The sequence below is a fragment of the Clarias gariepinus genome, chromosome 9 (genome assembly GCF_024256425.1).
Source record: "Clarias gariepinus isolate MV-2021 ecotype Netherlands chromosome 9, CGAR_prim_01v2, whole genome shotgun sequence".
Taxonomy (NCBI): Eukaryota; Metazoa; Chordata; class Actinopteri; order Siluriformes; family Clariidae; genus Clarias; species Clarias gariepinus.
The window spans coordinates 10,031,344-10,057,729 of NC_071108.1; the positions used below are offsets into that span (position 1 = coordinate 10,031,344).

The 26,386-nt window shown below is 37.3% G+C and overlaps 1 protein-coding gene and 1 long non-coding RNA gene across 5 annotated transcripts; both read right to left on the reverse strand.

Annotated features, from left to right (window-relative positions):
* Positions 1–537: 537 nt before the first annotated feature.
* On the reverse strand, positions 538–2,005 carry LOC128530609 (uncharacterized). Its single transcript, XR_008361138.1, has 2 exons — positions 1,938–2,005; positions 538–1,702 (listed from the first exon to the last, which is right to left on the reverse strand). It is a non-coding gene; the product is annotated as an uncharacterized LOC128530609 (long non-coding RNA).
* Positions 2,006–7,801: 5,796 nt separating this feature from the next.
* impdh2 (IMP (inosine 5'-monophosphate) dehydrogenase 2) lies at positions 7,802–25,292 on the reverse strand. Of its 4 annotated transcripts, none has more exons than XM_053504054.1 (15): positions 24,941–25,292; positions 21,422–21,470; positions 20,213–20,314; positions 19,990–20,064; positions 18,660–18,944; positions 18,445–18,532; positions 17,095–17,294; positions 16,922–17,012; positions 16,187–16,282; positions 14,623–14,694; positions 12,496–12,639; positions 11,140–11,284; positions 10,702–10,845; positions 10,455–10,538; positions 7,802–8,158 (listed from the first exon to the last, which is right to left on the reverse strand). In XM_053504054.1, exons 1-15 carry the CDS (start codon positions 25,036–25,038, stop codon positions 8,137–8,139), a joined length of 1,695 nt encoding a protein of 564 aa, XP_053360029.1. In that variant the 5' UTR covers positions 25,039–25,292; the 3' UTR covers positions 7,802–8,136. The 4 variants fall into 4 exon arrangements, with proteins under 4 accessions (XP_053360029.1, XP_053360030.1, XP_053360027.1 ...); XM_053504055.1 differs by having other exon boundaries at positions 18,660–18,866; positions 24,941–25,291; XM_053504052.1 differs by lacking the exon at positions 14,623–14,694 and having other exon boundaries at positions 24,941–25,291.
* Between the last annotated feature and the right edge of the window lie 1,094 nt (positions 25,293–26,386).

Consider the following 26,386-nt stretch of genomic DNA (forward strand, 5'->3'; position numbering starts at 1 on the left):
TATTGTAAACTGGATAATAATATTTATGGTGATTCTCCAATATTTAGGAGGAAAAAAATAGTAAATCATTTATTGCATGTACATTTTATTTTTATGACAGATTCATGAGACATGATATTACTGCTGAATTGAACGGATAATTCTTTTATAGTTTGTACACATCCAATAGCATTGGTTGTTGAACCTGTAACCATGAACCTATTAGCTACACTGATGGCTGTTGGATGTTGTTATTGGTGTAATGTATTATAATATTTAAGCTGTGCAAGGTGTTCAGACTGACTCTTTGTCTGATGCTTAAAAGTCAACTATAGGCTTCTTTACATATACATATACATTATGGATTAATGTAGTGAAGCACTGTAAGTAATGTCTGATAAGTGGATGTGTAATGTTGGAAAATGTAATTAATAGAAATGTAGAGGTTTTTACTTTTAAAATCTGTAACAATTAATAGGTGTAAATAAATCTTAACCTCAAATGTACAAACCAGAGGTGTGTGCGGCATAAAAAGAACAAAGAGAGATACATCATCAATTGGTAAAAAATATATATTTATTGAACATTTTTTTCTTAAATTTATTTTCAATAGAGCCCCGGAATGTAATTTGGATAATCAATCTGCTGATGGATATTTGGATATCACTGCTGGCTGACACGAAGTTCCCGGTGGCGGTTAGGATATCTGGCAATCCGGGAGAAAACGTGTCATTCCGCAGCAACATCAGAACAATCTCTCCTGACGAAAGTGTGAAACTAATGGACGGCACTAAATCAACTTAAAGGTACAGTACTTCCAAAACTAAGCTAAATTAAAACTCACCATCATTTTAAGTCGATTTAGTTTACTCACAAAATCCATATTGAAAGCCTTTTAAACCAGGTTAGCTGCTTTCAAACACACCAGATATAAAATGGAGACTGTCAGGAGAAATGTCACCTTTTTGCAGGAAAGGCGGGAAACGGAATCCACATCCAGCTGTTAACGAACCAATCAGCTGCATTATGGGTTCCGTTAACCACCCGGCCGCTGAGGGTCTCAAAGTTCGAGGGTCATGAAACATACAAAAGGTGGAATTCAGATCAGTGTCACCAACTGCTGAAATATTCTTCAATATTTTACAATTACAATTCATCACGATTAATATCCTGTCTTTAAAAAGCCTTTAAAAAGTCCATTTATGACTTACACATTATGGTCGTGCTCTACGCGTGTAGGACATAAGAAAAACACAAAGTTACACACGCTGGAAAATCTGATTACGGCTCATACATTCTTTAGACTGTTTTATCACGGTTGTCGTCAGTGTCTTCTTGGCTGAAGCCAATCCTGTCTATTTATCTTCCTCTATCTAAAAGTCAGGGGGCCTGAAAAACCTGTTTACCATTCGAAAAAACACACCAATATAACAAGAGAAGTATCTCAAGCATAGGCTGACAGTTTACTGGACACAATGAGAAAGGATACGTGATAAGGTTACGAAAGGACGCATTAAGAAATGTGCAGTGTATTAAAAATTTCACATTATTTCTAGACAATGTCGGTGTACATACACTTCCTGCACTTTGACTTCGCAAAGCAGAAGACAAGTAGGGACAAAAGGACAAACAGCAGGGATGAAACACCTCTTGGTATTCGATAGTGCCCTTTTGGATTTGAAGACTCTTTCTTACTTTTCCTTTAACGGCTCTCTCTGTGTTCCTGTAGGGAAGCGAATAAAAGCAGAAGCTTGTGAAATTTTATAATAGTGCGTACGGGTGTGAAGAAACGAAAGGGAAATAATCATACTGGCAAGTAAAAGGGAAACAACTAGAGAGTGACTTTAAAACAACAACAAAAGAAAGAAAAAAAAAGAAAGAAAACATGGCAAAAGTGACAAGCTAAGCGAAAAAGCATGTAGCATAGAAATATAAAATGAACATGATTTGAGTGTTACCTTGAAGGACCGCCAAGTCCTACCCGTCCTGGCCATTCTCACTTCTCCCTCTCGGCCGTGCTGCTCAGTTCTGTCTGTTCATGTGAATATGTGTGAGTATTTATAAGTGCACACTTCCTCTTCAGAAATCTGAGAAACATTTTCACTTTCACTTCTTCACTGGGCTGCCCACAGACACTCCCACCATCCTTCTCTTCCTCTGGCCTTCTCCTCTTTCTCATCCTTAATGCCCTTTAGATCCTTAAACTTTTCAGACACTATGTTTTTTAAAGGGATTTCCTTCCTTTTATTGTTCGCCGAGTTACCGAGTGGAGAAGGTTTGTGCTTAATTTTAATCATTGCCTCATGAAACAAAGACAGCTCAGTGGTTAAAGGAATAATTTGGCACTTTGTCTCACAAATCAACTGCAGTTTAGGTTTGATATTAAGCTCTTGCAACTTTTAAACTAGTGAGTAATGTACCAAAAAAATCCATTTACATAACCATCTAGAAAACATGGATATATGGAATATAAATTTATTTACTTATTTTTAAATAAGGAAAGTTTTACATTGCAGTGGTACATAATAAATAACTATTAGTGGTGTTCAAGTCAAATCGGGACTTTTGATTGCACAGAATAACACAACACAGGTTCGCGAGACACCTCGGCCAGGATCGTCACTCACATACGTCCAGCTTTGATTAAACCGTCTGCACCATTTAGATGTTTTACCGCGGCTAAGAGTCTCATCCCCAACAGACGCCTTCATTCATGAGAAATTTCCTCACAACTCCCGGTTTGACTGGCTGTACAAGTGCATTCATAATACATAATCTCTACTGAATTCTGAAACCTGATTAGTCAGACAAGGTTGATTAATGTTCAATAACAGCAACACTGACAGCAGATCTAGCCGTAATCCAAGTCACAGCTTTATATTAATGCCTGCGGGGAAAGATAATTTTGTGTATTCAGATTTTCAGTTATATTCGGTTACTACAGTTAACTGTATTTTTTAAAAAAGATTAAAAAAAATTTAATTTGGTAAGGTAATGACTATTTACAGCTGCTATAACTTATGTGATAACAGGACCTTTTGTTTTTTTTCGGATTTTTCACAACATTGAATGGTTAATACTTATACTAAGTATTATTTGTTGTTTATTAATAAATTGTCATTGCGGGCTAATTACAGTGGTATAACAGAATAATAAATGAACATTTTCAACTTTCAACTCCCCTTCGTTTAGGATAATATTACACCACACTATCTCTGATTATTTTCCATCAAAGCTTGCACTGTAACGTTTTAGTCCTTAAACAACAAGAAATTCTGAACACACAATCAAATTTTTGTCAGCAAATCTACATTAATTCCATAATCCTGATTTATACGACAATAACACTCACTCATCGTCTATACCGGATTACCCTGTATACAGTGACACGGGGGGGGGGCTATCTCAGGACACATAGGGCACAAGGCAGGGTACACCCTGGACAGGGGGCCAATCCATCGCAGATCACACACACATTTTGGCAATTCGCGGACTCCAACCAGCCTAATCTGCATGTCTTTGCACACAGACTTGTGGTGGGAATCGAACCTGGACCATGAAGGTGCTAGAGTCACCGTGCTGCCACAACAGGAGCAAGCAACACTCAATACTGCAAGCTGTTTTGAATTTTAGACAGGATTAGATAATGTGACATATGACTGCAGCCTATTTTGTTGATTTTGTTCTATAAACTGCTCTATTTTGCCTTTCTGAGCTAGTTCTAGGTTGGGAAACCAATATCGAGTATACAGTTTTCTGGTGGTGGTGGCGGTGGCTGCTCAGTGACCCCTTTCTCTGTATCCAGGAACAGACAGTTTAAACTCAAGCTTACACACGTTTAAACTTCATTTTTAACTAAGCACAATTTTTTATTATTTCCACGCATATTAAGGAGCTGTGGTGTTTAAATACACACCAAAAACACACTGTAGGCCAGCAGTCTCCTGATGTTTATAGGCTTAATTGGACAAGATAGCTGGATATTAATGTTTCACTTTAAACTTGCTCACATGTATATGTCATGGACAACCTTCAGCCCTGTACAGTACTTTCCCAAAAGATTGTGATTTACACACCAGGAGTGCCATCGCTGGAATGACTTCACAGATCTCAGCTTGTAAGTCAATTTGGATGAAACCAAAAAAAATTCATGTAAAGAATAAACCGTATAATAAAAAATATATATTTGGAATAAACTGCACATTTTAGTATTTTCCCAGCTCAAACACATACACATGAAAAAATATATATAAAAAAACCCAGCTGTTTATTAGTTGGTACAGTGAAACCGGTATATTGGGAGCTGGGGGAAAAACTGAAATGTACAGAGGGGATTTTCCAGGCTCGGGTTTGGGAGGCGTAGACGCCTCAAGACGTTCATTAAATAGTGATTTTAGGCTGATTTTAAATGATTATCTTCCTATATTATTTTAATTTGTGGATAAAAATTATAATAATAATTATTATAGTTGCAAGCAACAATGAGCGGGCCCAAGCACCTGTGTCACTGCCACCCAGGCACAAGTATGTTGAGTATGTTAAGTACTGCAAAAAGTTGTGCAAAATAATAATAATAATAATAATAATAATAATAATAATAATAATAATAACCTTACTCCTTTTAATCTGCTCACAATCCAGGCTTAGCTTAAAAGTTAAACATATTTAATATTTACTAATTAACACATTGATTTGTTAAAAAAAAAAAAAAAAAGCAGGATTTAGGAATTATGTACAGTTTTAGAAGTAATACAGGCAAAAATTTTAAGAGGTTTCTTTTTTCAATAACAAACAACTTATCCACTTTAATAATGTGAAGCATCTGCCATTCACCTCTCTGTGCATGCGCTGATACTCCGGAAACAAAAATGTCTTCGAAATCAGGTATTAATATAAACCTGTGATTTGCATTAGAGCTGGGTGTACTGTGTAGCTGCATGTAGAGTCACTTTTATAGAACATTAATCAACACCTTCTGCCTAATCAGTCAAACAACTCCAGTCAAATTGTGTGATTGTCTGATGGGAGTTAGAAAAGACTCTATATAAAAAAAATTTGTATAAAAAAAAACCTCATGAAATTTATTGTGAACGAAGGAGTAAAATTGATTTACATTTAAAGAAGACCTTAAGCACAGTACAGTGATGAGTCTCTTAGCCGGAGTAAAACATTTGAACGGTGCAAACATTTTAAAGAAAGCCGTATGTCTGTGAATAGGGAGGTTTGGAGCCCACTGCTGGTGAACACTCAGACAGTGGAACAAATGATCCCTGGAAATTGATGGATAACTTGTCACCAACCTGTGGAATAGATGCATCTGTCTGTGGGAAATGTACACACAATTGTTTATGAACATAACTTTCACATTACAGGAATCTCAGCTGGGAGTTATTGCCACATCATCCATACAGTCTAAACCATTTCCACATGTTTGGGCCACTATAGTTCCTGGGATGGCAGCATTTTAGACATGAATCAGGATGTCCAATCATCGCTCTGATGTTCTAAAAAAAAAAAAAATTATACTCTACCTTGATGGTATCCATGTGTATACACACCTTGTGCATACGACGCATCAATGAAAACAATGTAGTTAATTGCTGATCTTGGAAATAATCAATTTCATACTTTTTATGTCACTGTTTTGCTTTTTTTCTTTATAAGTATATACAGAACCATACAGACACTCTGACTGTGGTTTGAAACGGGTATAAGAACATTTGGACATGTGTTTATGGGAATGTTTTTGTGCAATATAGACATGCATTATTTTTAGTACTGGGTGTCTAAGTCTTAGACACACTGTGTTTTTAAAATACAATTTGGTCTTAAATGTTCATTTTATGATATCTGCAATATTGTGTTGATTTAGAAAAAAAATCTAACAAGATTTTTTTTTTATTTGTATGACATTAAATATGGCATTATAGGAGGCAACATATTACATGATGTACCACGTTTCACACAAAAAAGATACTAAAGTAATGATCTTATAACCCAGTTTTGTCTGCAAAAACAGAAACATGTATGACAGTCAATTAAAAAAGTTTGGTACCATTTTTTTAATTAAAAAATATTAAATTGTATTATTTTTTACAGGCATTTTTTCTTCATAGCATTTCTTTATACATGCCAAGACTTTTGCACAATAATGTACATTATTTTAATGCCTACAAAAACATAACCACGTCTCTTTTTTGAATGAAGGTTCACTGATAATTGGAAGATTGTGAACGCCACTGTTGGCCCTTTAATGTGACTGCAAAACATGACAAAGCACTGAAACTGGAGACTCCTTTTATAAATATTAAACATCTCCATACAAAAAACGCATACAGCAATATAAAGGTTTAATGATTTTTGCTAATTAGCATTCTTAATTCTTTATTAGGCTTAGATCACCCATCATACAAGTCCCTGTGAATGAGATGTTACTATAGAAATACAAGGCAAGAAATACAGTGTGACTCAAAAGTCTGGATTTTTAAACTTTTTCCTCATAAGCAGTTCAGTTTGAGGCTTGTGGTTTTTTTTTTATGTCAGCCTTAAGATAGCTTTGAAACTCAACAAAAAATTGAATAAAGCCAAATCTAACACCACTCGACTTTCTTCTTTGGGGTCATGCGAGTACTGTATACCAGAATTGGCCCAACAGTTGTTTTACTAGAGGAGGAAATCGTATCCACATGCAACACCGATTCTGATGCATTGAGTAAGATTCAGCGTTCTTGTATTCAGTGTATACATGAAGTCAGAGGCTGTCAATATGAGCATTTGCAGTAATTTATAATTTATTAAAAAAATGTACTATGAATTTTTTAAAACCTTGACCTCCTGACCAAAGTGTTGAGATTTTACCAAAAGTGTGGTACAAACAAGGAAAAAAATCTTACCGCCAGTGTGGAGTTTGCTCTAACAGCACATCATGAAGTCTACTTCATTCATCTAATATCACTGTGATGAACAATTACAATGAGCTCAACATACTGAATCAGTAACTTTTTTTTTTTTTTATACACAATTCAGGAAAAAAACTTTTTACCAAATTTATTACTATGATAGATAGGACATAATGTGATAATATATACATATTTTATTCTTTATAAATTTTTTGGGCTGACTCAGCATTTATCAGTCATCTTGCAGTCAAAAAAATTCTTTTTTTGGTTACATCTCATCCTGTTAACAGAATGTCTATCATAATGAGCCATTTCATCTATCTAAATATGAATAGGTTGTGTGAATAGACGGCCGAAAAATATCAGTTAAATATTTAGTTTCATTTAATGAGACACCTGGAGTCCTGAACCAAACCTGTCCAGGTGTGTGTTCGCCCTTGTCTGTGTCCTTGTGTGTGTGTGTGTGTGTGTGTGTGTATGTGTATGTGTGTGTGAAACCCATGTCTGGAAAGTCCGGTGGTTTTGGAGGTGCAGACTGCTTCCCTCGAGACCCGCGGGCTAAATGAGGAAGAACGCACTGGTGCGGAAATCTGACACTGTTCAAACATATTGATAGTCATATAAAGTATATAAACTTTACTTCCCAGATACTAAGTTTAATTCTAGTGACTTTATTTTCAGGGAATGAACTGACTCCGCAAAGAGTAAATCTTTTGCAGTTTTGAATCTTGTTTTAAATCTATTACTGCAGTGTGAGTAAAAAAAAAAAATTAAAAAAAAAAAACCCACAGCAGTGCTTCCTCTTTTTTGAGCCTGGAGAACGACTCCAATAAATTCTCAGATCGAGTTTCATGTGTGTTGCTGTTTGTTTCAATTTGGAAGAGGTGGAATTCAAAGCAACAAAAATTAAAACAGACACAATGTTTTTCTGTAAAAAATGTATTTGAAATTAATGAATGCCTCTGAACATTAGTACATTACAATACTGTTCCAGTAACTGAAAACTATGTCCTTAAAATTAAAACACACACACATGCACACTGGGTTTGCTTAACAAAAGTCTGGAAGACAAAGAAAAGGGAAGTGTGGGTTTTGAAATGGGCATGGATGCATCGCTGCTCTGTGCACATGCGCGAATGCAAGGTGGTCATTTGTGTGCTCATCTGATTTAGTAGTGTCTTCAAACAATCCAATAGCGGTGTATGATTGCATGTGTGTTAATGTACTGTGTGTGTGTTCTTGGCGTTAGTTGTCTTCATTAGAACAGCCGCTTCTCGTAGCTGAAAGACAGGAAGAAAAAAAAAAACTTAAATAATACAAACACAATAAGATCACTAAAGAGGTAGTGATGCTTTAGAAAAAAACTGCAGTAACAACAGGTCAACCAGTAGAGGTCACCAGTGTTCAATACAGTTATACATTTAAAATTATGTGCAATTTAGTTCCTGACATCATTTAAAATAATAATATTCTGACATGTTTAAAAAGGTCACCTAGATGGATAATTAAACTACATATCGAAATATGGTACTTTGTTTTTAAAAATAAGCAATACAATTTTCTGATTCAGAAGGTCCCAGGTTCAAACCCTCAGACCACCAAGTGGGTCCCTGTTGGACCGATGAGCAAGGCCTTTAACCCTCAACTGCTCAGATAAGATAAAAATTAAGTTGCTCTGGATAACGCGTCTGCCAAATACTGTAAATATTAATAAAATACTAATACTATATTTCCTTAAAAGCCATCACAACAAACAATAAATTATTTAAATACAAATTTTAAAGTTGCAATATTGTTTAAAATGTATTTTACCTCAAAATATATTTTTCTTTTATAATTTGAATGTTTGAATGGTTAAACGATTCTTAAAAAAATCCATTAAGTAATACATGAAATTGAATGAAAGTCATAAAATTAAATGTACAATTATACTGTTGAGTTGAGACGAGTACAATTGTTGAGACACGGAAACAGTCAACAATTGATCGACTTCTCGATTGAAGAAGCCGATCAATCGATGCAATTGTCAAGATGTGCACATACAAAAAAAAATATATATATATATTATAATTATATATTGGTGGTTTTCTGTACCTTTTCAATGCAAAAAAAAAAAAAAAAAAAAAACATTCCGTGTCATATTTCATGCATGAAAAGCTTCGCTGGTCAAAAACATTCCATTAGAAACCAAAAAAAGCTTTGAATTTTTTTATTTTTTTTTTTTACAGTACAGACAGAATGATGTATGTGATGTGATTCTGGTGTGTGTGTATATATGATAGATAGATATATATCCATCATATACACACACACACACCAGAATCACATCACATACATCATTCTGTCCATCAGTGCAGTCCTTTTCTTAACAATGAAGCAGCAGACGAGACACCCGATATATGAACCCATGATTATGTTTTGAAATCTCCCAGATTAACTGCCACCACCTGGAGACCCCGCCTTCTATCCTAAACTAACACACTGATCAAATAAAGATTAATTAAAACGAAATAAAAGTCAACGGTATGGTCGACTCTCCTAACATTGGAACAATTTATTAGAAATACAACTTTTAAAAATTTTCTTCACGAAAACCAATACAGAAAACAGAATGAGGACAGTGACCATAAAAATAATGACATACAACAAAACATAAATCAATCACTTTATCGATGTATCATTTAATTTTTATTATTTATATATTAAGCATGTTGAGGTTATGTGAAGTATTTTTATAACATGATTTAATTTTATTTATTTAATTTGTAATCATGATAATTACTACTATTTAATTGTAAGTAATTAAATATGTTCGTCTTCTCCTGTGCAGGTCAGAGCCGAGACGAGTGTAAGTGATTTCCATAGAAAGAAAAGTGTCAGTCAGAAAATTGACACGTAAAAGTACAAGACGCGTTCAAATCAAAGTGGGACTTTTGAGTGTTTCTATAATCCCCTCCTACACTAATGCACTTGTCCCAGTGGTTCACTAGCACTTGTATACCATCACGGTAGAAGGTTTTCTTAGTATGCCGGAGACGTACTCTGGCCTTCTTTAAAACGTCTCCACCGTTTACATGCTTTACTGTCATCACCATACTGTGCTTAAAGTCTTCTGTAAATGTCAATTGGTTTTACACTTTTATTCACTAGACATTTCATCACAAGTCCTAGTTTGACTTTAATGCTCTTCATATTATACTGAATTCCCCCCCCCCACCCCCTTTTACTCCAGATTACAGGAGAATCACATAAAAATCCCTGACAGCTGAGATACCATGATCACCACTGACAGCAAACAGATCCAAATTGCATAGCTTACATTATTACACACTATTCCTATAGGATACTTAATCTCGAAATTCATGATTGTTTTAACTAGAGGAAGAACAAAAAAAAATAAATAAAATAAAAAAGTTCCAACCACCAAGGTTAAACGCACATTTCAATGCTTTATATTCCGAAATCATCTTACGGTAAGTAAATTTTGATTAATAAGTTGTGCTGTCTTTTTATAAGACCTGGTGCAGTGTGTGTTTGTGTGCGCACGTGTGTGTGTGTGCGCACGTGTGTGTGTACCTGTGCAGACTATGCACTCCTCCCTCCATCTGAGCAGACACGGTTCTTTTCTCAAATTTTAGATCTCCAGAATACATCATCGCCCTTCGAACACAAGACAGACAAAAAAGATCCAGTAAACACTTACTGCCCAGACTTGTCCACCTGCATGTACACACACTTCCTGTGAGTCTCTGATTGTTTGTGTGCGTGTCTGTGCGAAACAATGTTCTATTATGTAACGATCGGGATCAGCGGCTGTGTGTACCTAAGTTGCGTGAGGCTCTTCGCTCCTATGTCCTGGCAGGAGTGTTGGATCCCAGCATGGAGGTAGGGGACAAACTTATGGACGGAGCCTTTGTCCTGTACGGCGCCCGACACGCCCTGAGCTACTTTGATCTTATCACACTCGCTGAAAAAGACACAGTAATGATCAGCATCGAAAAAAAAAACATGCTTAATACACAAGCGTTAGAATTTGATCACATGCCATTTAGTGAGTACGCTTGAAGATTAAATCCAAGAAGTCAGTCACATGACCATGAGTTAGCTTGATGCTAGCATGTATGCACATGCTGGACTTGGTACAAAGACCGGAGAAAGGGAACTGAATAACATTATGCTAATGTGACAGTGTATATGTATGACAGTGTTTTTGGGCACACAGAAGTGACCATGCACACATGTGTGTGCGTGTGTGTGTTACCTGAAGTATCGGGTCTGGGAGCCCAGGTTCTTGTCCATGGCATCGAGTGAACCCATTCCTCTGTACTTCTTCAGCCTGATGCCATCTGAGAAGAAATACTCTCCTGGAGCTTCGCTGGTTGCCGCCAGCAACGAGCCCATCATCACTGAGAGAGGGAAAAAATAAACAATAATAAAATATCTAAAGCAATTAACAGTCAGAAAAAAAAACAATAAAAAACTTGTGGGCAAAAAGACTTTAATAATTTTATACAAATTATTTTTGTAAAACAACGTAACAAGTGTAAAGGTAAGCAGTTTCTAATTTCTGGAACTAAGACCACTTTTGGGATGATTATGAAAATGTTTCATTGTTTTGATCATTAACCGTGGCAGTTTTAATAACTTTTTGCGGTGGCAACATTTATTTCTATCCATTCATTTCTCTCCAAGACCTTGTACTGATTATGAGAGAGTAAGACCGCTGTGTAAAGCCTTCTACAAAGATTTTTAATGATGTTAAGGTCTCTGTGATGTCTCGTGCTCCTGAACCACTGTTGGACAGTTTATACCGGATGAATTATAGCATTGCCCTTTTGAAACATGATCGTGCCGGTCCATTCTTGGACTCCCTAGCAAATTCCCCCCCCTTGAATAGCATTACTGATAAGAGGTTTTCTTAAGGCTGCACAGCTGTTTAGTCCCAATCCCTTAAACTCTCTTCACTTTGTGCGTTGACCTGTTTTTTTTTTTTTTTTTTTTTTTTAAACGATTTGATCTTACTAAGCGTTTAAGTAATCTCTCATCGAACTCATTCAGGATGTTTTTCGACCACATTTCTTCCTTAAATGTTTCAGTTATGCTTTTTACCCATCGTAACCCACTTTCAGTAGTTTCAGCAATGTCCCGAGTTGTTTTCCTTGCTTAATGCAGGTCAATAATTTGACTCTTCTGAAACAGAGTTAGATCTTTGCCTGGACCACAGGATGTGTCTTCTAACATGGTTGTTATAAAAATGAGAACCTACTCAATGCATCAGTTAGTGTTAAATACCTTCTTGTCAGTTGAAACACGTTAATGCACTGTAGTTATTATCCAGAGGAAGGCTCTTAACTATTTGCTCAGCTTTTTTTGGCCAGGCAGTGTACATAAAGCATCACACAAAAATAAAAAGGCAAACAAATAAAGTTTTTTTTATTGTAACTGAGCAATGTACACATCTATATGCTGAGTAACACCTTTGTCTAATAAAAGCAGAAGAGTTTACTTTCATATAGGATGAGTTCTATGTATTCATATAGGTACAACAGACCACAAACATGACATCTAATTCTGCAATATTGAGCTCTTTCTGCCCTACACACACACAGTTCCTCACCTGTGGACGCCCCTAGTGCCAGGGCCTTGGCGATGTGCCCGACGTTCTGTATGCCCCCGTCTGCGATGACTGGCACGCCGAAGCGCCGCGCATACTCCGACACCTTATACACGGCGGTCGCCTGTGGCCTGCCACACGCCAGCACTGACAAAAATAAAAATCGACTAGCATTTAGTATTACAGATACACAATCACATCAGATCTACATGCTCCAAGGATAAACGCGTTGATGACATGCTCTGCTTTTAATTAATCACTCATTATATATGATTAATTTGATGAGTCTGCATGGATCTGGGTGGAGTGCTTTGAGGACAGTGGATACAAATCATCGCGTTATATAAAACTCTAAGGGGCGTTCGATTCAAACCGGGACATCTGATTGCACGGAATAGCAGTAAAAACTCTCTATAATCCCATGCTACACTAATATACTTATCCCAGAGTTTCACTAGTGCACTAAACACCAATATGGTAAAAAAAAAATCTTCTCAGTATGTCAGAACCACGATCAAACTTCCTGCTTTATATCTGAAATGCGGGCCTCCTAGGAAACCTTTAATGGCCCAAACATGAGGGAATAGTTTGAAGTAAGAACAGTCAAAGGGATGTAGCAATAACTCCCTGTAATGTTTCTTTCACAAGTTGAAGAAAGGTTATCAGTGGATTAAGAATCAGATCTTGACTGCAGTGTGCTCTGAGCCACCTCGGCTTCATTAAAGAGAAATTTAATCACAAGTCCCGGTTTGACTTGAACGCCCCTGTATGTAGCTTTACTCTTAATGGTTCCTGACTTTTCAGACACCCTGTATGAACTAGCTTTATGATATTCGATCATATAATAATTTCCTTTATAATTGTCAATAAATTGGAAATTTTTTTGGCGTGTCACAATAAAAACGCCAAGACCAAAACACTAACTTAATTTATATGCAAAGATTTGAACTCTATATGCACAGTCGATTGTAAGGACGTCTAAGGACGTGCTGTTTTCTAAGCTTGATCTTGCAATACATTTGATAAACAGATTCTGGATGATCAGATCAATAACCTCGAGCGCCCCCTTGTGGATAGAGGAGACGATTCAGATTCAAGTACAAAAATAGCTACAACATTACCATGTATAATAATTTCCCTTTTAATTAAATTGTTGGTCTTCGTTATAAATAACAAGCAAATTAAATTTAAAGAAAAGAAAAAGGAAAGATTTAAGTAAAGAAAGAAATACAAAATAATTACAAACATTTTATTTCCCCACTGTGGGACGAATAAGAGACAGTAAATATTTATCTTGTATATAAAGTTTTGGCTTTTACTGGAGTTGGAGTCTACAAAATCCATTTTACTTGCTTAAATTTTTATTTAACAAAAATCTTGTCTACCTGAACCTAAATCCTACTCAATCACGCAGTTCCTCATTACGCTGCTCTAAAAAGTCTCTAAATTTGATCTTATTCAAATGTGGTCAGCTTTGAATGCTACACAGACTGAGATGAGCATTGCAGAGATGCACACCATGCAGTAAAGGTCAGTGCCTGTGTGACACAAAACAAAGCAGCAGTCTGGATTTTAAAAAAAGGAAAGGGATAGTGAAGTGACCAGTTATACAATGAGAGATAATCTGAACAAGTCTATGTTAGATCAGTGTGTTAGATGTGCTGATGAGGCTCTGATCACAAGAATCTACAAAACTGTGTTTTTTTTTTTTTTTTTTTTTAAACCACAATTTTTTTTCTGAATTTAAGTATTGGTTTAAACAACTTTGTCCTAATCCCAAATATACTTCTGAAGATTTAGTGGAGTCAGAGGTGACCGACAGGTTAGTCAGATTACAGCAGGGGTTTCACATTCCAGTCCTGCAGCATCGACACACACATCACCGGGACCTGGATGCGCCGAATCAGACGTGTTATTAGATTAAATCTCTGTAGGAATATGGACGGGACTGGAGCCTGATACCTCTGCAGTATAACAAGCATCCAAAACCCCAAAAACCCCAAACACTACTACTACCACTAATGATGCAGAGCCGTTAGCCAATCGGAGCAGCGGGCTGTGAAAGGTAGGCGGGCAGGAAGGGTAGCACTGAGCCAATGAGAGCCCTGGGTCAGAGGGGGATGGACTTACTGCAGTATCCCGTTACAGTAGCTGGGGCTTTGGGGCTGTGGAGCTTTATATCAGGAGGAATAGTAAGAGGAGCTAGAGAGAGATCGAACATATTGAGCACAAAGAGCGAAAGTCAAAGTCATGGAAATAAAAGAACCGCGAATAGAGAGTAAAAATTAAGGCAGGAAAAAACAAATGAAGGACAGGTGGATGATTGGTGAAGTGGAAAAAAAAAAAAAAAAAAAAAAAATGTGGTGATGGGGGGGGGGGGGGGGGGCAGCAGAGTAAAACACACACGCACACACACAGGGTGGTTATAGGAGGAAGATACAAAAACAGGAACAAATGAAGCTGCCCTAGAAAGTGAGGACAGTCGTACTACAATGTTCCCATTCCTATTAACAACGCTGCATTAACCCGCTAGCAGCAGTTCTGGGGAATTTATAGTGGAGTGAGAAGCAGCACTTCAGCAGAGAGGCGGGGTTTGTTGCTAGGCTTTAAGTTTTGTTGCCCGTAGTGTGTGAATGTCGCAGGGACCGGAAGGCTTCCATGCTCCCTGGTTGGACTACAGAGATTCCTAGATGGACGGATTAATATTCCTAGTAGGTGCATTCAAAAGGTTTTTTTATTTGCCATTTAGAATTTAGTAACGATAAGCATTCAGTTGATAAAGCAGATAAATATGCTCCAGTGCTGTGATACACCTAGACGCTGTAAATACAGCACAGCTTTTGTAGGTTTCTGAAAGTATGTTCTGCCACAATTCAAATCAGCGCGAGGGCGATTCTGTCGGATGTCATACATCTTACAAGCTACATGTTCTCATGACTACCAATCCCACACTAATGATCAAGTTTTAAGGCGGTAAATCGTAGTCATTTTTTTATAATCCTACAGATGGCGCACTGCAAACTACTCGCACATTGCCATCCTGTGTGGTAGGAGGGAAATATTCGCCAAGTTTGTGCAGATAATATTTATGGTCTTTAACAGTAAAAATGTAGCTTTTTGTTACATTACATTTAAGTTAAATACTAAACTCTTATATTTTAAAAGTTAGTTTGTAATCTTTACACACTGCCCTTGTTTTTAAAAGGACAAAATTTAATTACTCAGGTTCAGTTCAGTTGTGAAGCTAAGGTTCAAGTTATGATTTAAAGAACTTTGGAAAAATATAATCAAATCAGGAAATCTATTAAATTGTGATATGTACAGAATGGCAACTAGGTATCATGATAATGCGATATCGGGTAATTCCTGCAGAATCACATACCTAATGAATGCACTTTAGCCCACTATACATAATTAGACAACCACTTTTTAGCCTAGCACGGGTGATGTGTGTACCTGGTCACTATGTAAACTCTCTACCCCCAAGGAAGTGTGCTTTATCGTACTGCAAAAAAACTACAGTGTAACTTGTTGCGTCCCAAACTTTCATTTTTAGATCGCTGGTTTAAATAATGACAGGACTGATGACAAACAGGCGTTTGGGTTTGAGATGGTTAATTAATTGATGGTGGCAGATTCAGGATTTGGGACAGGCTGAAAGGGAAGCAGTGGTGTGTATGATTGCAGCGCTCACCTTCTTGTGTGATGCAGATGGACCCACTGCCCATGCCTACTCTCAGAGCATCCACGCCAGCATCGATCAGATTCTTCGCCTGAGCTGCTGTTACCACTGGGAGAGAGCGAGAGAGAGATGTTTCTAAGATAAAAAATCTATTTTCTGTTGAGCAATATACTGATTTATTTTAATTACATTTTTAAAATTGAATCTATTTTATTTGAAGAATGAAATGCATCAAACATGGAAAATGTGTGCCCTCTAGTGGTTACCCTGTGCTAATGCAGTTTATGACCTCTAAGATAAAAGCTGTGTGTCTGGAGTTTGGGTTTTCATTTATTTGCACACTTCAGTTTCTCATGAAGCACTTATGCTCACAAAACTTATGAATATAATTCACATATTGAACGCTATCTGCATGTTAAGGAAATATGTAAGAATGCTTATTTACTGGTTTACTGGGCATTTTTAACCTTTTCAACCCAAACAAATGGAACCATTTTGCAGAATATTAACAGCACTTATAGTTTCTTAAGCATTAGCGTATTTAAAAAAAAAAAACTTCCTAAAGCAACAATTATTTGAATGTGTGATAATATAGTAAGTAACTGATTTGTGATCCCTGTAATAATGTTATAAAAACTAATAATAATAAAACAGGGAACTTTACAATCACTTATTTGACATTTATCCCTTTAGATCATGGCACCATGTCTGGCACTAGTGAAACAGTGCGTGTTAAGCGACACCTACCGTTGCCTCCTATAACCTGCAGGCTTGGGTATTTCTCTTTGATGTACTTGATCATGTTGATCTGGAAAATGGAATTTCCTTGGGAAGAGTCCTGTTAGAGACAGAATAACAAGCATTAGGGGGAATGAAAATAAAATAGAAATGAAAGTGCACAAGAGGACAAGCACACTGACCAGTATGACTGCGTCCACGCCAGCTTGGACAAGCAGATCGAGTCGATATTTGTCGTCGTTGTGTGTTCCTATGGCAGCACCACACAGCAGCTGCTTACGCGAGTCTTTGGAGGCCAGAGGAAAATCTCGGTTCTTCTTCAGGTCTGTGCGAGCGATGATGGCCAGCAAACAGCCCTCCTCGTTGACGATGGGCAGTTTACCTGAGGGGACGTCAAACACAGACAACCGCTAAAGTAAATGTTACAAGAAGAAAACTACACAGAACAGACTTCAATTTCATGTGAATAAACACCTGGTATATTTTCCTGACTGAAAAGGAAATGACAGTGAAAAACTTTTTTTGAACCCCAAAATATTTAGGAGCCAAATCAAATAAAAAAAAAAAATTCATAACTGAACCAGATGAACTCATGTAATCATGTGGATTTAAACTGGATCTGTTGGAACAATAAACTTAGCTAGTGTTATCTGATAATTACTAAATACTAACCGAGTCTTACACTGGACAAGTTTCAAAATAACTAAAAAGATTTGAAAAAATGTAAAAAAAAAAAAAAAAAAAAGTCATTAAATTTAATTTAAGACCGATCAGAAAACACTACCAGGTTAAATGTCTATTTCAGCAGCTTGTTGGTGCACAAATACAAACATAGTACGTTCACTGTTGAAAGAGCACACGTGTACATTTAATAACCAGAGCAAAACGTTGCAGAACTTATGGCTGTTCAAAAGTTATTAAATGCAGCAGCGCTGTACCATGAGCGCTCCCGTCCACTTATGTGTTTACATTTCATTTACATTCATGGCATTTGGCAAAAGCTTTTATCCACAACGCCTTTCATTTTTCTCTCTCATTGTACACAATTGAGCTTCAATCGAGAGTTGAAGCTTTGCTCAAGGGGTCATTTTAGGCATATTTTTGTTTATGTAGCTAATGACAGGTTTAATGTTGCAGAGAATACACATTGCATATTGCAAAAAATCCTTCCAACAGTCAATCTTAGGAGATTCTTGGCCAGCTCAGGCCAAGAATTTGAAGCTTTTCAATCTTCATCATCGTCACAAAACTTATGATAAACATTATGTCATTAATATAATGTAATTTTATTTGATAACATTTCAGTAAAATTTGCAACTATCTGTGAAATCTAATTATAAAATAAATTGAACATCCTTGTGTAATAACTTTTCCATGAAAAAGCATGTAATTTCAGCATGTAATGTAATAGATGTAATTTGAGCGTGTAATAACCGGTATAATTTTCTAGTAGTAATGAGTTCATTAATTTTCTCCACGAAATAAACAAAAAAAAAAAAAAAAAAAAGAAATGCAAATTTAAGTAATTTTACCTTTTTTACTCCTCTGAAGGATCTCGTTAGCTTCCTTTAGCGTCACGCCAGCAGGAGCCACTACAAGATCCTCCAACTTCGTCATCACCTAAATACATAACAAACGTAAATCTGTGCAAATCCTCATACAATAAAAACTTAGTCAACGAAAAAAAAAAAAAAAAAAAAACACACAATCATGCATCTTTTGTTAAATGCATTTAAGCTCCTCCTACCTGACTGAGTGGAAGGTCATGCTCCTCCTCTTTCAGGAAGTCGATGTCTCGAGAGGAGATGATGCCTACGAGGCGGCCGCCCATCTGTCCGTTATCCGTAATGGGGATGCCGCAGAAGCCATGGCGCGCTTTTGCCTGAAAGACGTCGCTCACATGCTCGTTTGGGCTCATCACCACGGGATCTGTAATAAAACCCTGCTCGTATCTCTGAGAGACGCGACGGGGCGGAAGGGAAGAACGTGGAACGGGGAAAAGTGTGCAGGATGTAGGAAAAGCGGGAACACACTAATACAGGGAATTAAACCTGAGGAACAAAACAGTCTATCGGAGCGAGATGAAGAATAAAAGAAGCGAGAAAGCGCTAAAGAAGAATAAAGTCCTATCCTCTGTCACAACAGGGTTGTTATGATAACCATTTTGCTTCGCACTGGCTTGGACGTGGATGTAGTTACATTATCAAAAGGCGCACGTTAAGTCTCCGATCTGCCTTTTTCCTCCAATTCCTGAATTAGTCTCAGACCCATTCACTACATCCTGTATCAAAACACAATACAAGGTAGTACAAGAGCAGGATAAATAAAAAACACTTCTCTATACCTCTTTATTTTTTTCAAAATTCATGGAAAGTCTATTCTCGCGGTCACTCAACCAGCACGTCTAGGTCAAGTTGAGTTTTAAAACTTTAACCACTTTTTGAGGAGGTAAAACATTGCTGTTTCTTTATAATCCTACAGGTGGCGCACTCTGAACTATTTACACAGTTTCATCTACACATTTTCTTACACATTTTTGTTCACACAGCTCCAAATGAATTGTTAAACTCTTGTATTTAAAGTTAGCTGTATTGTTTAAATGCTGTGCTTAGTTTTTAAGTGAAAAAACTAATGTTATAAGATATATGCTATATTTAATTACTCATTCAACTTTTTTAATGGTTTTAAATTGTAACAAAAATCTGCAAAAATTTTTATATATCTGATCAGGATATTTGTAAAATCGTGATACTTTTAGAATCACCATTTTAATCAAATCTACACCGAGGTTTGATAAGTTCATCGTTCACTGGTGATTCCCATCCCTACTGAATACGGCTCTAAAAATTACAAAATGAAAACTGATTTCATTTGATTCTATCTGCTTTTTAAAGTGCATCTTGGAATAGCTAGATGCCTCAAACACTGTATATTCCTTTATAAAAAATGATAGTTTGTCTGATTTATTTCCCAAAATAAGAGATCATTGCCTAGAATCAGCCTTTATCCTTTAAGAAAGATATAGGAAGCACAAAGAGCTGGCGATGAAAAAGCAGGTAACGAGAAGACAGACTTACCTTAACCTTTCTCACTTCGTTGGCCTGGAATTCTGGCGTGCAGTTGTGGTGGATGAAGCCGATCCCACCGGTGAGCTGAAGATCACAGGATAAAGATTTCACAATTAATAACTGCTTGATAACGTGAAGGGGAGATTAAATTAATTCTCCAGACTTATTTTACCACAGGACTTTAGTACGAAGTTCTTTCTGCTATAAACACATCTGCATCTGATTCACTTACAGCCATAGCGATGGCCATCCCGGACTCAGAGACAGTGTCCATGGGAGAGGATACCAGCGGCGTCTTCAGGGTGATCTGTTTGGTCAGAGCTGATGTCAAGTCCTACAAGGAACAAAAATCATACAATAAGGTATACTGGAAGGTTAGTCAAAATTTATCCGCACTCTGGTCATGTTAAAACTTCTGTCGGCTGCACCGTTTTTATCAGCACTTCACGTTCAAGGCTACTGTCTTCCCAGTCACTGCCGTGCAGGTGTAAACATGTTACATCAGTTCATTTGGAACAGTGGTGCGATTTGAACCCATTTATGATTTGCATGAAAGAAGAGCAGCGTGCAGTAATTTGTTTTTTGCGGTCTGAGGGTGTACTTGGTTCCGTTATTTTAAATGGAATGGAAACATCCACAATCGCTGACCAAGAAAAAGTACAAAAGTCAACCATCAGCTGGAAAAAATAATGCTTGCAGTTTTGTGGAATTCTTAAGGGCCAGTATAAGAGCATTATCAGGAAAAACGGTTCAACAATTAACAGTGCTTGTTACAGTGTGAATCTAATTGAAGAGTAATCCATATAAAACCTAAACTTCGGCTTCATTAGTGGCAAAGGACTGCTATCCAATGGCGTTGGTATACTGGATGACAATACACTGAGGCCAGTTCTTGGAGGATCCAGATTCACTTCTGATGAAGAAGTGAAGATAGCGGTGCATTCGTGGCTCGCTGCTCAGCCTAAAACATTTCTATTGAAGGAATGTGAAAGCTTGTTAACAGATAGACTAAGTGTTCTGGAAAGCAAGGAGATCATGTCAAAAAATAAAGTTAATTAAAATAAGTTCTACGGTCGGAGTGCGGAAATTTTTTGACTTTTCCTTATATAATAATTCATCATTATCCTTATGCCTTATACAAGCACTGTTGTTTAGTTAGTTTAAACATTACTGGGACAGTTTTTACCTGTGTGTGTGTTTGTGGAGGGGGGATAGGGGTTATGCATGAATTTACAAATCAAATTTCAATGTACTGTAGTCTAATAAATATATAGTACTGTAGTCTAATGAATAGATAGCCTGCTGATCAGACATAGTGCACTTTAAGCAGAGATGTAGCAGCACTCCTCAGATTACCATGCAGCAAGTCCATGTTTATGCTTTCCTTAATAATTTTAAATAGCACTCATTATTCTATTCCCAACACACAAGCTTTACTTACAACTTGGTCAGATGTGAAGTCAATATAGCCTGGAAGAATTAGGAAGTCACTGCGGAAGAAAAAGAAAGAATTGGTGTGAAATAAGCAGACAAGCAAGTCAGTCTACATTCCGTGTCCAAGTTCACATTACAACGGTTATGCTACAGTTCTACCATTTTGCCTTTAATATTTATGAAGGTTGTGGGACTGGATTTAACATTAATACAGAACTAAAATGCAAGCTTATAACTTGGCAAGATTTTTCACGAAACGTCTTCAACATCTTCAGCAGTACAAATGGCAGTACTTGCACTCCTACTGACAAAAACACATGTTCTAGGGTGGAGTAAATACCAAAAATGGATCTTCGATCTCCCCAAGAAGAAAAAGAAAAAAAAGAATCTCTGAATACCTTCGACACTTTTTTAAAACCATGATGTGCAGTCATTTTTCCAAAAATAAAGATATAGTGTCCAGTGGTGACACAGAATGCTCCGCTATCCTTTTTCCATCAAAGTAAACTAGGTGCTAGTTCATGCCTGGTGCTACTGCTGGTTCAGAGCGGTTCAATAGCAAATCTGCCAAATTTTTAATTTTTTTTACATGGTAGAGAGTCATGACATTTTGTCACTGTATAGTGTATGTCTCTACTTTCCCAGCAAAAATAATTAACCATTACTAGAAAATATTTGTGCTCCCCATTAAATTGTGTGTCCATTTCCATTTTTCTTTTGGCAAATACACCACTTTATACACGTGACAACACTAATCAAGTTTAAAAATGGCGGTCACAGTCCTTTAACCGGTCGTGATAATTCTGCCCCCAGCCGCTGACAAAGAGTTCTTTGTTATAGCCAAGCAAAATGTTGATGGCTCTAAAGAACTGTTTTTTCTGCCTAAGGGCCGGTACTTTGGCTGTCTGAAAACAAAAAACTGTTTCGAAATAGGGCATCTGCTCCGAACCAGTTTTGGAACCGCCTTGGTAGAAAAGAGGAAGTGGAACCTCGGATTGCGAGTAACACGGTTTGCGAGTGTTCCGCAAGACGACCAAAGATTTTTATTAAATTTTGACTTGGAAAATTGACAAGTCTTGGTTTAAGATTACCGATTATGTGTGCGTGTGTGTATTTTGACACCGTGCCCCTTCACACACACTTTTGCCTTTACACCCCCCCTCTCCCTCTCGGTTTCAGACACACACTCTCTCTGCTCTACACGAAGACACTGCTCTGTTGCGATTCTTTTCAAAGGTAAAGTGCAGGTTCATTTGTTTGTTTGTTTTACTTTACAGCAGTAACTCCGTTAGTATGCACTCATGCGAGTGTCATTAGCAATGTTCCTTGCTATTTTTTTCCGACTAAACGGTTAATGTGCGTGTTTGTGTGAAATTCAAATAAGAGAGGAGAAAGGTTTTCTGTGCAAGAGGAGAAGGGGGAGGCTGAATCCTCCTCTTACTTCACACACATACACAAACGAGCACACACAGCGCCTGTGCACATAAACAGAAACACTCACCTGTCTGGATTTATTTTGTTATTCTGTGATTATTTTGTTAATTTGTTTCATTTTACCTTTATTAATTATTTTTATGTATTTTTTTGGGCTGTGGAACGAATAATTTGAGTTTCCATTATTTCTTATTGAAAAATTTGCTTTTGATCATTTTGGAATACAAGCCCACTTCCGAAACAAATTATGCTCATAATCCAAGGGTACATGACAGCCAGGCTAAGGTGCTTTCTGTTGAAGCTTGTGTCAAGGGATCTGGTTGCCTTACTCAGCACCAGAGTCACTAAACTTGACTCTATATATAAAGCCACACAGTTTTTTTCCCCCCAGGGCTATTCACCTGCGAGTGTTCATCGGAATGAGTGCACAGATTCAAAGAACAAACGGCAAGTAAGCCGAGTTTGAGCAGCTAGCCTATGAGACAGGATTTGACTTCACCTTTTCTTTTATCCGTTTCTTGTTGTGGATGTCAGTGATCCATTTTTGGTACCAGCGCACCCCTGGATCACGTTGGGTCGCTCAAGCTAGACATTCACAGATACCACTTTTTGTACGAGTACCTTTTTGAAGTGCTGAAAATGGCAAGATGGTCTTGCCAAAATGTCCAAACTTTAAGTCTCTATTTTGATCCTTAGTTGATAAACCTATACTAATATTTTTTAGTTATTCACCAAAGTCCTGTTATTTTCCTAAACTTGATCAGAAGGGGTTGATGCAATTTCTGTAACAGTAGCGCGGCCCTGCATGAAAACGCTAAACGTTTTATAAAAATAAAGGCATTTTCAAACCTATTGTATTTATGAATCAGCTTCTGATGCTTTTCCAAAAAAAAAAAAAAAAAGGATATATATATATATATATATATATATATATATATATAAATAAACATGTCTAAGACAATTCTTTCATGAATAAAACCATTATCATGCTGAAAAATTGTTATACAATAAAAAGTAAAGCACATTTGGGGAGCTTTAATAGGCAAATAAACAACCTGAACAGACATCTGTTTGGTGCTTTACCACACCGAATTTACTTTTGACATATTGCATTTTGGTCTTAATCTTCAGCCATGACGTAATACCAGTCGGGGTTCTCCTGTTGCCACCCTTTCTGCTTGACGTCAAAGTCAACACACTCCATTGGAGCTTTATTTTCACACGTGGGATGAATAAGGCTCCGTTTCAGGCTTGGAAACTCGTCATGTATGCGGCACTGAGCCGAGCAGGACGCTTTGACCACAGGGTGTAGCCAAATTTAAAATTATACATGATTACTAGTTTTAAAAAACCTGTGTGTGTGTCTGGAACATTATGTTTATCTGAGAGGAATGACACGACCCTAAACCCTGAAGCTCTTTCTGGACCAAACCAACCAATACTGGAATGTGTAACCTAAAACCTAGCAGTGTCACTGGTGGGGTGGTGAAACCTACCACAGACATTACTGCGTTCAGTGTGGTTCTGGAAGCAGAAAGTTTTACTTACCTTTGGAGCTTGTAAACCTCTAATATTGGCACATTAAGGAAAGTGTTCAATAGATTAATACCACAATAAAAGTCAGCAAATTGTTATCAATCTCACAATGAGAGCTGTTTTAAGTGTTTTAAAAGGGAAAGCCTGAGGCAGATTTTTTTTTTCCCTTACAAGATCCAGTTTGGAAGCTGGGGTCACAGCACAGGGTCAGCCTGAATACAGCACCGGTACTCAAGGGCTAAACTTGACCGTGCATGCAGTGTTCAATTACACGGACATTGTGTGTGTTTTAAACACAAACGTAAAAACTAAATAAAAATTTTTTTATCACTTTTTTTTTCGTAGGTCACTCTTATTAAATAAACTTATGATTTCTGATTAAATATCTAAAATTTCCTAAAAACATTTTTGCTAATCTGTATTTAAATATTTCGTAAATCATATTTTCTAAGTGTTTGTGAACGCCCCTCTCTAAAAGGAGGCAGTTTGCCGGACGGCTCAACACTGCGCGTGAGTGCGCGTGTGGTGTAGAATTAGCCGGCTGCATGCTACGTACTTGTACGTGAGGCCGTCACCGCAGCCGAACAGCTGCTGTCCGGTCAGACCATCCTCAGGCACGTAACCGGTCTGTCCGCAGATCAGGTAGTCCGCCATTTCGGTAAAAACAGATAAACGTGTCCCAATGTGAGACAGAATGGCCAAGGCTAACTTGTGCTGGATTCACCGCCGCACTCCGTCTCTGTCAACCTGGAGTCTAGCGTCGGAAATTTTCTTCCGCTAACGGATGGCTCGTTGTTATGGAAACTGACTTCTTTTTTTACATCCGTTCACCAGGTTGAGGTCCGGCCTCGGCTCCGTGGTGCCAACTACAAGCGCACGTGTCTGTCTGAACACGACCTTGTGCTCCACGGGTATAAATAAAGTACAACCTTGCGTCATTTCCTGTTTGAGAGCCCGCCCGGATTTCAAAACACCTTATTTCACTGTTGCCACCGTAGATACTCTGTTGCTAGACTTGGATACGCTTTTGAACTCATTCGGCGACCATATTGTAGACAAATTATAAAGCGACAAATATAGCGACTTCTGAGCAGACCTTTGTGAACCTTATAAACCGCTAGCTACTCAAACACAAGTTGGTTCCATCGATTCATTGACATTGTGTAATGCATGATTGGGTTGCGCTCCTGACCAATCACTACTCACCACTATTTCGCAACATCCAATCACTGCTCACCACTGTTTTCAAACACCCAATCACTAATCACCACTGTGTGTCCCGCCCACGCACTGGCTCCTTTATTTACTCTCTTGATGAAGATAATGGTAATTTTCCCAAATAATAAAAGCACAAAACCGTTTTTTTCTCGCACGTGTTCTTGATAGAAACCACAGTAATCTGTAAAGGCTTAAATTATTACTTTGTAGTACCATGACTAAGGATTTACCAAAAGTGCTACTGTCGTGTGAGAGACTATCGATTTGTGCTACTGTTGAAAATGCTAAAGGAGTAAATGTACTATATCCCTTAGTGGAGTATGTTTGTTGATTTATTAGAACATATATTTATTGTCGAATTTAGCGGTAGCATTTTTTGATAAATAAATATAATGGGGCATAACAAAATGCTTCATTTGTAATTTAATATGTCACTGATCATAAATTAAGATTACATATAATAATACAATATTACATAAACAATACTAGATTACTGTGCAATACTTACAAGTGGCCCTGAGTCATATTCTGATGGTACTTGCTGTTTTAGGAATTTTTTATTTTATTTTTAAGATTATTATTATTATTCTTTATTACCTTTCTTAGTTAACAACTGTGAGCACCTGTAACCGAGCATAAGCAATTTCCCTCTGGGATTCTTCTTCTTTGTCTTTCGGCTGTTCCCTTTCAGGGGTCGCCACAGCGAATCATCTGCCTCCATCTAACCCTATCCTCTGCATCCTCTTCTCTCACACCAACTAACTTCATGTCCTCTCTCACTGCA